The 11,083-nt window shown below is 46.8% G+C and overlaps 2 protein-coding genes across 2 annotated transcripts; both read left to right on the top strand.

The window, feature by feature from the left end:
* Positions 1-505: 505 nt before the first annotated feature.
* LOC136458329 (threonine dehydratase 1 biosynthetic, chloroplastic-like) lies at positions 506-5,850 on the top strand. The gene is made up of 9 exons (XM_066458284.1): positions 506-631; positions 747-803; positions 1,245-1,337; positions 3,506-3,685; positions 3,779-4,027; positions 4,289-4,462; positions 5,363-5,425; positions 5,644-5,699; positions 5,820-5,850. Exons 1-9 carry the CDS (start codon positions 506-508, stop codon positions 5,848-5,850), a joined length of 1,029 nt encoding a protein of 342 aa, XP_066314381.1.
* A 469-nt stretch (positions 5,851-6,319) lies between these two features.
* LOC136486548 (benzyl alcohol O-benzoyltransferase-like) lies at positions 6,320-8,314 on the top strand. The gene is made up of 2 exons (XM_066483466.1): positions 6,320-6,954; positions 7,063-8,314. Exons 1-2 carry the CDS (start codon positions 6,517-6,519, stop codon positions 8,005-8,007), a joined length of 1,383 nt encoding a protein of 460 aa, XP_066339563.1. The 5' UTR covers positions 6,320-6,516; the 3' UTR covers positions 8,008-8,314.
* The last annotated feature ends 2,769 nt before the right edge of the window (positions 8,315-11,083 follow it).

Here is an 11,083-nt window from a genome sequence, read left to right as displayed (position 1 = left end):
GAGGCGACCTCGCCGCTCTACCCCTCCCCGTCTCTGTGCGTCTCCCCGCCCTCACCAATCGGCTGCTCACTCATCGTCTGCCATTGCTAGAAATGGAGGTGGTAGAGGTGGAGCCCAAGGCAGAGGGGGCTCTCCGTCGTCGATTTGCCATCATTGGTTTGTTTTCCTTCCATTTCTTCTTCAGATGTTGTAGATCCCATCGGTGTGGATGTGTTTTTGGTTGGATTTTCGCCATTTTGATGTTCTGTTTGTTCTTTTATTTTGTGGAGGCAGAGTTCAAGGTCTAGGCGGAGGGTCACGTCATTGTCGATTCACCGACGACGAGCATCCACTACGTATGCGCTCCTCTTCTCACGAGTTCTCGAGACCTAACTTGTTAAGCTATTTGGCTATTGGTATTGGGATGTGATCTAGTTACGAGGCCTAACTGCGTAGCAGTCTAGGTGTTCGACGAAATGCCTCTGACACCGGTTGTGTTGGTTTCTGTCCCGCTGTGTCCAGGACGATGGTGGGTCTCTCTGAAGGGGAGAAGCACTTCATCCGCAGCGGCATTGCGCAGGACCTTCGCAGTGATGGACGTAAGCGACTGCAGTTCCGGGCCCTCTCCGTCCAAACTAGAGTCATTCCACAGGTAGGTTTCACAACTTGTTTGGGGCAGGCATCTGCATGCCTTTCACTTTTCCTTCTTTTCTGGAATGCCCCTGCACCTGCGGTTTTATCTTACTTCGGATTGGTGGTTGTTATAGGCAAATGGCTCAGCGCGTGTTAGATTGGGGGCCAGTGAAATAATTGCTAGCGTCAAGGTAAGAGTCTGTCCTCACTAGCATTTTGCTGCAAATATGGCAAGGCGAATGTTTTTCCATGTCTCGTTCAATCCTCTATACGCCATCTTCTATTGTCGACTTAGCTTCCAAGCAACTCTAATGTTCCCAAGACAGTGAGGCCATTAGTTATTGATTGTTATTAAGCATTAGGCACCTATGTTGCAAAGCTAATGCTTTAATTCGATTTTGTTATGTTAAGCTATGAACTCTGAAATCACAATGCTAGTTTTGTTTGGGCCATTTTGAGTGACAATAAACATCACGCTAGAGAGTCAACAAGTTGGTGTCTATCTGTCTGTTGATATTGTTACTACTTAGATAAACTCGATAAAATAAAGCTGTTACAAATAGTGTGTTGTATCTCCTCCACCGTGTCATTTTATCTGAGTTTCTTTGATTCTGATGGGTTGGCATCTGCAGGCTGAACTTGGAAAACCAAGCATTCTTCACCCAGACAAAGGAAAAGTTTCCATTTTTGTTGACTGTAGTCCAACTGCTGAGCCTATGTTTGAGGTTGGTGATTTGCTGTGACTGGATCAAATGAAAATAACCAATAGTCTGATACATTACTTGTGTTCATCATATACCCAATGTTTGGCACTGTGGTCTGGACCCTGGACTTTATTCAAACTCTTTTAGATCTTCTATGGAACTATGCATATAGACTTTGCTGAAATTTTATGTTTGAATGCTAATGATGTGACGTTGAATACGAAGAAGCAAAAAGCTTATTGACTATGAAAAATAAAGAAGTCACTGGGATGCATTTGAAGAAGCATATTGTTTTTTCTGATAATAGTTATTTTATATTTTATTACTAGTGGCCTTTATTATTTACAGGTGCTTCTGCATATATGTTCCTTTTGTAGATGTGCTCATTTGATTCCAGTTAGTAGGAAAACAGTATTTTCCTTTGTACATTGGTTACCGATTGCCTGGTAAAACGATGCTGCTAGAGAGGAATATATATAGAAATGAAAACTTTATTTTGTTCCTTTTCAGATTTCATTCTATATGAAAATTGAAAATCCTATTGTTTTACTTTTGTATACATCTTATTTCCTTTATTTAGAGTTTTCTAGGGTAGAGGTTCTGAAGAATTGTCTGCTGAGCTCTCTATTTCCCTGCAAAGATGCTTGCTGGGTGGTAAAAGTGGTGCTGGTAAGATATAACTTTATTGCCTCCCTTTCATTACTCTGTTCTTGTCCATAATGGTCACAATGCTATGTTCCTATTAATCTGTTCTATTCACGAAAAAACAAATAAAACATTCAGTTACTTAATAATTGTAACCAGCAATGCTGTAAATTGCAATTATTGAGCATGGCAATTTTAGTGTTGAGCATATGTAATATGTCCCTTTTTACTTTCAGGGGTTGACTATTAGTAAGGAAATCATTCTTCCACGAGAATCCTTCCAACTTTTTTGATCTGGGTTTTGTGTAGTGGGTTGTACTGAGCGGTTTGGGATTCATAGTTTGTCTGTTTCCCACATTTTCTACAATTGTGTAATGTCTTACTGGGCCACAACTTTTTCTTTGTTTATTGTGATTTGTGCTAGCCCACACCATAGTTAAATTAGTAATAATACTAGTACTTTTCTAATAGCTAGAGGCAAATCATTTCTTCCTTTCATTATTGAAGCTGCACTTGCATGGCAATTGTCTCTTGTGTTCTTGTGCTAAAACATATTGAAATCTGTTTTTTGTGATTTGTGCCAACATACACCAAGTTTTTGTCCTTGTCCTTTCATAGAAAAAAAATTGTCTCTTATGATATGTGCTAACACTTCATGAACTTTGATAATTCTGATTTGTGCCAATATCGTTGGCTTTGTCAATTGAGGTTTGTTTGCCTCCTTGTCTAGTTGACTTGTTTTAGACCATCTTTTGCAGTTAAATTTTTCAGTTGTATTCTTGCATTTGTGATGGCCAATGATTGCATTTGTGAGGAAGTTGAGAAGTTTTGCTTCTGCTTTGCCAATAGGTGGAGTTCTGCTCCTAGAGAATGTTAGATTATACAAGAAGGAAGAGAAGAACGACACTGAGTTTTGCTAAGAAGCTAGCATCTATTGCTGACCTTTTTTTGTCAATGATGTATTTTTTAGCACGGCACACAGAGCTCATGCTTCAACTGAAGGAGTTACCAAGTATTTTTTTTGAAGGCTGCTTCTACATTCTAAACAAGTCATAAGAGAAAAATGCCTGATTATAGTTCAGAGTTGTCTTTGTGCATAGTTACCTGATTTTATTAGGTGGTTTTCTATCAATGATACTGCTACAGGAGCACTTATGTCTTATGCCAGTTGTACTTTAGTGATACCAAAGAACTATTTCTGATCAAGACAACTTAAAGATTAAGTAAACCAAACAATTGAAAAATTCAGTTACATAATTGCAGTTTGCTATAATATAGATTGCAAGTATCAGGCACTGCAATTTTAGTTCTAAGCATATGCAATATGCTGTTGTTGAACCGTTAGCCTCGTTGTTACTAAATTGTTACGTGTGATTTGTGCTAGTATTTTGCCATACACACGTTTTATACATGATATGGTTCCTAATTTAATTTTGTTTGACTGTATTTAGCATTTATATGTGCTATTCCAAATTCATTGAAAACTGCTATTCTACTTTTATGTTTTCTTTACTTTCCTCATATTTTGTTTGCTTGTTGTGCAGGTGTTCTCATTCAAATTGCGGGGAGCATACAACATGATGGCAAAGCTCCCCCGTGAGCAGTTAGAGAGGGGCGTCATATGCTCCTCTGCTGGAAACCATGCCCAGGGTGTTGCTCTTTCCGCTCAGAGACTGGGATGCGATGTTGTCATCGTCATGCCCGTGACAACACCAGAAATCAAGGTTTCTGATCTTTAGATGCTGAACTTAAGACATCCCTTTACATGATTCAGTTTACTTTAGTGCTCACTGAATAATGCAACACCTTAATTCTAGTGGAAATCAATGGAGAGGTTGGGTGCAACGGTGGTCCTTGAGGGGGACTCTTATGATGAAGCTCAGTCATACGCAAAATTACAATGTCAGCAGGAAGGCCGCACATTCATACCTCCCTTTGATCATCCTGATGTCATCACTGGACAAGGAACTGTCAGCATGGAAATTGTTCGGCAGCTGCAAGGTCCACTGCATGCAATATTTGTACCTGTTGGAGGTGGTGGATTAATTGGTGGAATTGCTGCCTATGTAAAACGGGTTCGCCCATAGGTCTGCTTTCCATCTTACCATTTCTTTTTTCTTTTAAAAATCCTATGCTGAAGACAACAAAGTTTCTTTACACGCCTTCATGGAGACTGGCGTGTCCCTGATATATTAAGTTCATTTTTAAGTTGAATCGTTTCATATTGAATCAATCTTGTTAATGTAATTTCTTTCTGGATCTTACATTGGTTTCTAGTCAGGCTGATATTTTTTTGGAATGTTTTTGAAATATTTTTCTTTGTACAGGTGAAAATAATTGGGGTGGAACCCTCAGATGCGAATGCAATGGCATTATCCTTGTGTCAAGGTAAGAGGGTCATGTTGGAGCATGTTGGTGGGCTTGCTGATGGTGTAGCTGTCAAAACTGTTGGGGAGGAAACATTTCGCCTGTGCAGAGAGCTAGTAGATGGCATTGTTATGGTTAGTCGAGATGCTATTTGTGCTTCGATAAAGGTGAGAACTATACATATGGGTGTTTTACTGAACACTGTTAAAAAACTTATATTCTGAACTCACTTCGAGCTCAGTATACAATGTTCAAGAAAAGGAAGATAGTAATTTTGTTGCACCAGTATTCTCTGCTGCAGTGGTCTGTCAATATAAACCACCCAGTCATGAGTTTTTTTAATGTTACATGTTCAAAACACTATCTAGGGGGAATGTTGTATAATGTTATGTCATTAACTCTGTAATCTAGCGTCAATTCATGTGATGTGTAGAGTGTTGTCTAATTTAGTGAGGTGTTTGGGGTTTTTATGGATACACATATAGGATGCATAAATATTATGCAATGTCTATTGCATTCCAATCTTACATTCATATTCCTATCATACTTTATTTAGAAGCACCATTTTCTTGATTGCACATTTATTAGTAGTAAATTGCACACTTCAACTACTGCAATTATGGTGTGTAACATGTGCAATATATGTTTTTTATAAATAACTTTGTCACTATTTTAGTTAACTTGGAGCATGCAATTGTTCTTGCTTTAGGGCATCGATATTCTTCTAGATGGGCTATTTGGGACTGGAAACGGGTCTTTTGTTTCAGTGTAAGCACTAGACAGTACATTTTTAAGGAGTGCATCTCATTTCTATTTTAATACAAGTCTTCTCTTTAAGGAATAGATCTAATTTTTAAGGGTGGATGACAATGTTTGTTCTATAGGTTGGGCACAGTGTGGCACTCACCTATCTGTAGGTACAAATCAAAGAAAAGTTCAGGTTATGTCTCATTCTCAAGTATAAACATTATCCTACTGAAGCTTCAATTTTCTTTTCCGGTAACGTATGGTCCCTAATCTCACATATTTTCCAGGTTTGTGGACTCAAGTGGTCTTATAACAATCGTCAGCTTGCATCAGGTGGCAATGATAACAGAGTAAGATGCTTGTCCATTTCTTGTTAGTTTGGAATGCATTGTTCTTAGGACACTGACACGTAGGTAGTTTTCAATGTGTCAATACCTGCAATCCTTGTTTATCTCTCTTGTCACCATTACAAAAATTGCAATCATTTTCTGAAGGCCTGTCAGCCTGTGATAATTGTCATGAAATTTTGAAGGCGTAAACCTTATAACTGTCTTTTTTTAACTTAAAGCTGGGAATGGTGAAGACATTTTTACATAAAATGGCAGATGGAACTTCAACAATAAGGTCAGTATTTGTTAGTCTGCAATCAGTTAGTTTGCCCTGAAATGAGAAATGTCTTGCATTCATAACCCCACACTAAAAATACTAGTTGCACTATTTGAAATCTATAATTTTATCTTTCAGATTTGGTAATTCATTTAGAAGAGGGATATAGGAAATGCAGAACATATATACATGTTGTGGCTGCAAAAGTACTTATTGAAATTGTCCAATAAAAATGTGTTTTCAGTATGTGTGTGTGTGATTCTTCTAGCTACGTGATCCTCTTATCTCGCATAATATATGCTGGATCTGCTTGTTCACAGTGAGGAACCAGGGAATCATGAAGCACAAGCTGCGTGTGCTTTTTTTCTCTGATAGAATTTGTGTGCTAGCTTCTCCTAAAACATATGGTTTTTTCTATGGTGTAATTCATATGTTTTTTAGGCAGCCAACAACCATGTACTAGCTTTGGCTGAAATATATAGTTGTTGGGTAGACAGACTCTGTAATAACACTAACATACAATAAAATTACCAAAGCTGAGATGATGAGTCCTACAATCTCCACTTATTTATTCGTCAGGCTTCGTCTTCCTTTGGAAAGCGAGGTCCATCGCCTTTTTCTGTTGACTTGACCATGACGAGGGTGTCTGGGCGTGTAAATTGTTTAGCAGCTCCTCCCTCGTTTCCACTGCAAAACCATCTCTGACATTATATATTTGCGCTCAGTGCCCGTCCCTCTCGGCACACCAGACCCAGCGGCAGCAGCAGGCACAATTTGCCACCTCCTCCAGACCCACCAGTGAGTCCCTGTGCGTTACCAGAGCAAGCTAGGAATAATGGCGTCGTCGCTCAAGTTCACGGTGCGGAGGCGTCCGGCGGTGCTGGTGGCGCCGGCGTCCGCGACGCCGCGGGAGCTGAAGCGGCTCTCCGACATCGACGACCAGGACGGGCTGCGGTTCCACATCCCCGTCATCCAGTTCTACCGCCGGAACGCGCTCATGGGCGGGCGGGACCCGGCGCCGGTCATCCGGGACGCCGTGGCCAGGGCGCTCGTGCACTACTACCCGTTCGCCGGGCGGCTCAGGGAGCTGGAAGGGCGCAAGCTCGCCGTGGAGTGCACGGGCGAGGGCGTGCTGTTCATCGAGGCCGACGCCGACGTCCGGCTCGACCACTTCGGGGACGCGCTGCAGCCGCCGTTCCCGTGCCTCGACGAGCTCATCTTCGACGTCCCCGGCTCGTCCGAGGTCCTCGGCTCGCCGCTCCTCCTCTTCCAGGTACTACTTGATGCCGACGGCACTTTCGTTTCACGTGTGTGCCGCACACGTGCACGTGCATACGTGCATGGGTAAACAAAACTTATGCGACGAGTGTGTGACGTGCAGGTGACGCGGCTGGCGTGCGGGGGCTTCATCCTGGGGGTGCGGCTCCACCACACGATGGCGGACGCGCAGGGGCTGGTGCAGTTCCTGGGCGCCGTGGCGGAGCTGGCGCGGGGAGCGGCGGCGCCAACGGTGCGGCCCGTGTGGGGCCGGGAGCTGCTGGAGGCGCGCGACCCGCCGCGGCCGGCGTTCGCGCACCGCGAGTACGACGAGGTGCCGGACACCAAGGGCACCATCATCCCGCTGGACGACATGGTGCACCGGTCCTTCTTCTTCGGGCGCCAGGAGGTGGCCGCCATCCGCGCCAACCTCCCGCCGGCACTCCGCGCGCGCGCCTCCACGTTCGACCTCCTCACGGGGCTCCTGTGGAAGTGCCGCACCGCGGCGCTGGCGCCGGACACCGACGAGGTGATGCGGATGATCTGCATCGTCAACGCCCGCGGCGGCAAGTCCGGGATCGCCATCCCGGAGGGATACTACGGCAACGCGTTCGCGTTCCCGGTCGCCGTCGCGACGGCCGGTGACCTCGCCGCGAACCCGCTGGGTTACGCCGTGGAGCTGGTGAAGCGCGCCAAGGGCGAGGTGAACGTGGAGTACATGCGGTCGGTGGCCGACCTGATGGTGCTGCGCGGGCGGCCGCACTTCACGGTGGTGCGCGCGTACCTGGCGTCCGACGTGACCAAGGCCGGGTTCGGCGACCTGGACTTCGGCTGGGGCAAGCCGGTGTACGGAGGCCCCGCGAAGGGCGGCGTGGGCGCCATCCCCGGGGTGGCCAGCTTCTTCATCCCGTTCAAGAACGCCAAGGGCGAGGACGGCATCGTCGTGCCCATGTGCCTGCCCGGCCCCGCCATGGAGACGTTCGTGAAGGAGATGGGCAAGCTGCTGAGCCCGCCCGCGGACGGAGAGCAGCAGCAGGACGCGTTCCCCGTCATCAGGTCCGCGCTCTGAGGTGAGCTGACAGCTGAGGCAGGCGTGCGCGGCGCCGATCAAACCATCTTTTTCGCTTCCTGCTATGGCATATAGGTAATCGGCGGATCAAGAGCTTGCGTGATGCGTAGTGGGTGAACGAAGTTGATGTGTGCGTGGAGTTACGTCGATGTATATGTACTGTAGGCTCCCCGGCTGAAATGCGCGCATTTGTGCAGTGCGCTACTGAGGCCAGCGGCTATGGGTTGTTGTGACGTTGTATGTAGCTTGTAGATTTGTATACGTATATTTTGGTACCTTTTCATCCAATAAATCATATACTTCTTCACTTTTTAAGCCAAATTCGTACTTCTTCTTTAAGAAAAAACTAAATCAGTACTTCTTTTAGAACAAGTTCTCTGCGTATCCTTAATCCTTAGGGCCCCTTTGGGACCACTCCCAGCCCCAGCTTCACTCTCAACTTCTGCAGAGCCCTGCCAAACACTAAAATGAAACTGGATTCTGGTAGTGAGCTAACGAGAATCACTTCTCTATTTACACTACGAGCTGGGAGTAAAAAAATCCACTCTCCACTGCTTCCCGCCGCTCCCCATTCATCTGCCACGGAAATCACTTCAATTCTCAGCTGCTCCCCACATTGCTCCCCACCGAAATCACTCCTTCGGAGAATACATAAATGAAGCTCTACAAAAATGGCCCTTATATTTCTAGAGAGAGTGCGTTTGTAAGACTTTAGATTCCCATCGTCACACCTTTCCCAACAGCTTCTGAAAGCTGTTTTTTACCGAATGGATTAAAATGGAACAGGAACTCTGATAGTTAGTGCTCTTTAAAACCTGCTCGGATGGAAGCTTGATGGAGCTACAAAATACTAGTTTCACTTAGCTCCCTCTCTCAAGTTTACTATAAAAAACTATTTTACTAAATATTTTTTGCAAAACAGTTTTTGTTCCATCAGTGGAACTGCTTGTGCAGCACACACAAAAAAAAAAAACTGTTCCGCTATAGAGGTCATGTGTCCTCACCTCACGCTGTTTTTCTTTTTCTTCTTGTGGGGATCTGAGCTCACGCTGTTTTTTTTGTGAGAGGAATACGAGGACACGCTGTTATCCTTTTTATTTTATTTTTGAAACTGACACGCTGTTATCTGAGGGGTAAAGAGTTGCACATTTTTGTCGCCCGCGTTGCCGTTTTGGTACAAAAAATAAATGAAACCACAGGCCTTCTACTGTATAGTGTGTACGACCGAAACTTATTTGCTGGGCCCAGCAATCATGCGCGGACCTAGTCTTGAGCATCGGGCCGTGGCCCGTGGGTGTATATACGAGATAAAGACCAGAGCAGCCCACAAAACTCCAGCAGCCAGGCGGCCCAGGCCAAGGGGAGCCAACACTGACTCCGTCGTTCCGTCGAGTTGTCGAGATCGGCCGGCATCTTCTCCTTTCCGCTTTCAGGATCGAACCGAAGAACCAAAAGCTGGGCAGAGAGATTCCAGAGAAAGTAGCATGGCGCGAGGAAAGCACACCACTAGCACAGATTTGGTCGGATTCTGGGTCGAATCGTTGCACGAACGGTCCCTGCTAGGCGTGCCTCACCAAAAGTGTACTAGCCAGAGCACAGAGGCATCTGGTTCCTGTCAGCTGGTTCTCGGTTATCTGGTGCACTGCACCGTGCACGAGCGAGTGCACTTCAGCGGTCGCCGCCGGACGGCGGCAAGCACCTTCCCACCCGGCCATCCAGCTCCGATTCTCCGCGGCGCCCATTCGTGTGGTGGCATTGGCAAGCACATGTCTAGAAATTCTGCATCGACGAAACGTGGCCGTGAGCGTACGTGACGAAAGATGATATACTCCTTGCTACGGCGATAAATCTGCTTCGCGATTTGTACTAGCCGAGCACCGATGCCTAGATGCCACGAACACCGCCTTCCATCCACTGAACAGTACAGGTTATACGGACCGCCGAGTTGCACGGACCATGGTAGGCGTTAGATAGACCCAGGGGTTTATGTGCCTCACAAGTCACAAGAGAAAGTGACGGACATTTGAGTCATCATCGTTGACGCACAGTAAATCAGTAATTAACTTTGAATTAAGCAAAAGTCAATTCAACCAAGTTGGACAATTGTTTGGTCGTGGGCGAAGCATCTTGCCGTGTGTTTGGTTGGGATGACTAGGTGGGATGGTCCCGGGATCCACTCTGTTTGGTTCGGAGGTAAAGTGGAGTCGGGACATCCTCCACGTGAATATTCGCGTGAGATGCGGGGCGACCCCGTCCCCCAAAATTTCACGGACGGGGTCCGTCCCAGGGGGACGAGCGAGCAACGGAGGTGCCAGACGCGGACGAGGTCATGGAGAGGAGCCGCGCTAGACGCGGAGAAGAGGAGAGAGAGGAGCCACGCGCTCGAGCGATTCCTGTATCGGTCCCGGCGAGCTTCGCCTGCGGCCTTGCCACGCACTGCCGTGCCCGGCCCCGGCGAGCTCCAGTGGAGGAGGCACGAGCAGAGTAGGGCCGGGCACTGGGCGGAGGAGGGGCGGGCTAGAGGAGACGCGGGGTGGAGGGCAGAGGAGGCGTGGGGTCGAGGGCTGCGGAGGAGGCACGGTGAGGTCGCCGACGGAGGGCGAGCTCTGGGGGCCGGCCCTGCCGTCGCCACGTGAGCTCCAACCCCACTGGCGGAGGAGGCTCGGGCCTCGGGGCGCCGCGTGGAGGAAGCTCGGGGCAGCGCGCTTCCGAGCTCTGGCGGAGGAGGCACGGGGCTACCCTGCTGCAAGTCGCCGGAAGGGATAAGGAGAGAAAAAAGAAAAAGAAAAAACTGACAAATAGGGTCCATCTGTCATTCACTTATCCCACTTTTAATGTCTCCAAACCAAACAGAAAATGGGTTGATCCCATCTCTACTCAACCAAACATAAAATGGAATCATCCCGTCCCACGAATCAGAGACAGGACCATCCCACCCCACCTTAACTCCTAACCAAACGCTACCTTGGTCTTCACCCCTAAGCAATCAAATTCAGCAAGCGCATCGGTGCATCGGCTCAGTTTGCCACTCTGGCCATGTTGCAATCAAATTCAATCACATCAGCTTAGATAAGAC

The sequence above is a fragment of the Miscanthus floridulus genome, chromosome 1, assembly GCF_019320115.1.
Source record: "Miscanthus floridulus cultivar M001 chromosome 1, ASM1932011v1, whole genome shotgun sequence".
In the NCBI taxonomy this organism is placed as follows: domain Eukaryota; kingdom Viridiplantae; phylum Streptophyta; class Magnoliopsida; order Poales; family Poaceae; genus Miscanthus; species Miscanthus floridulus.
Note: the sequence above shows the minus strand (reverse complement) of the source record. Positions and strands in the feature narration are given on the sequence as shown.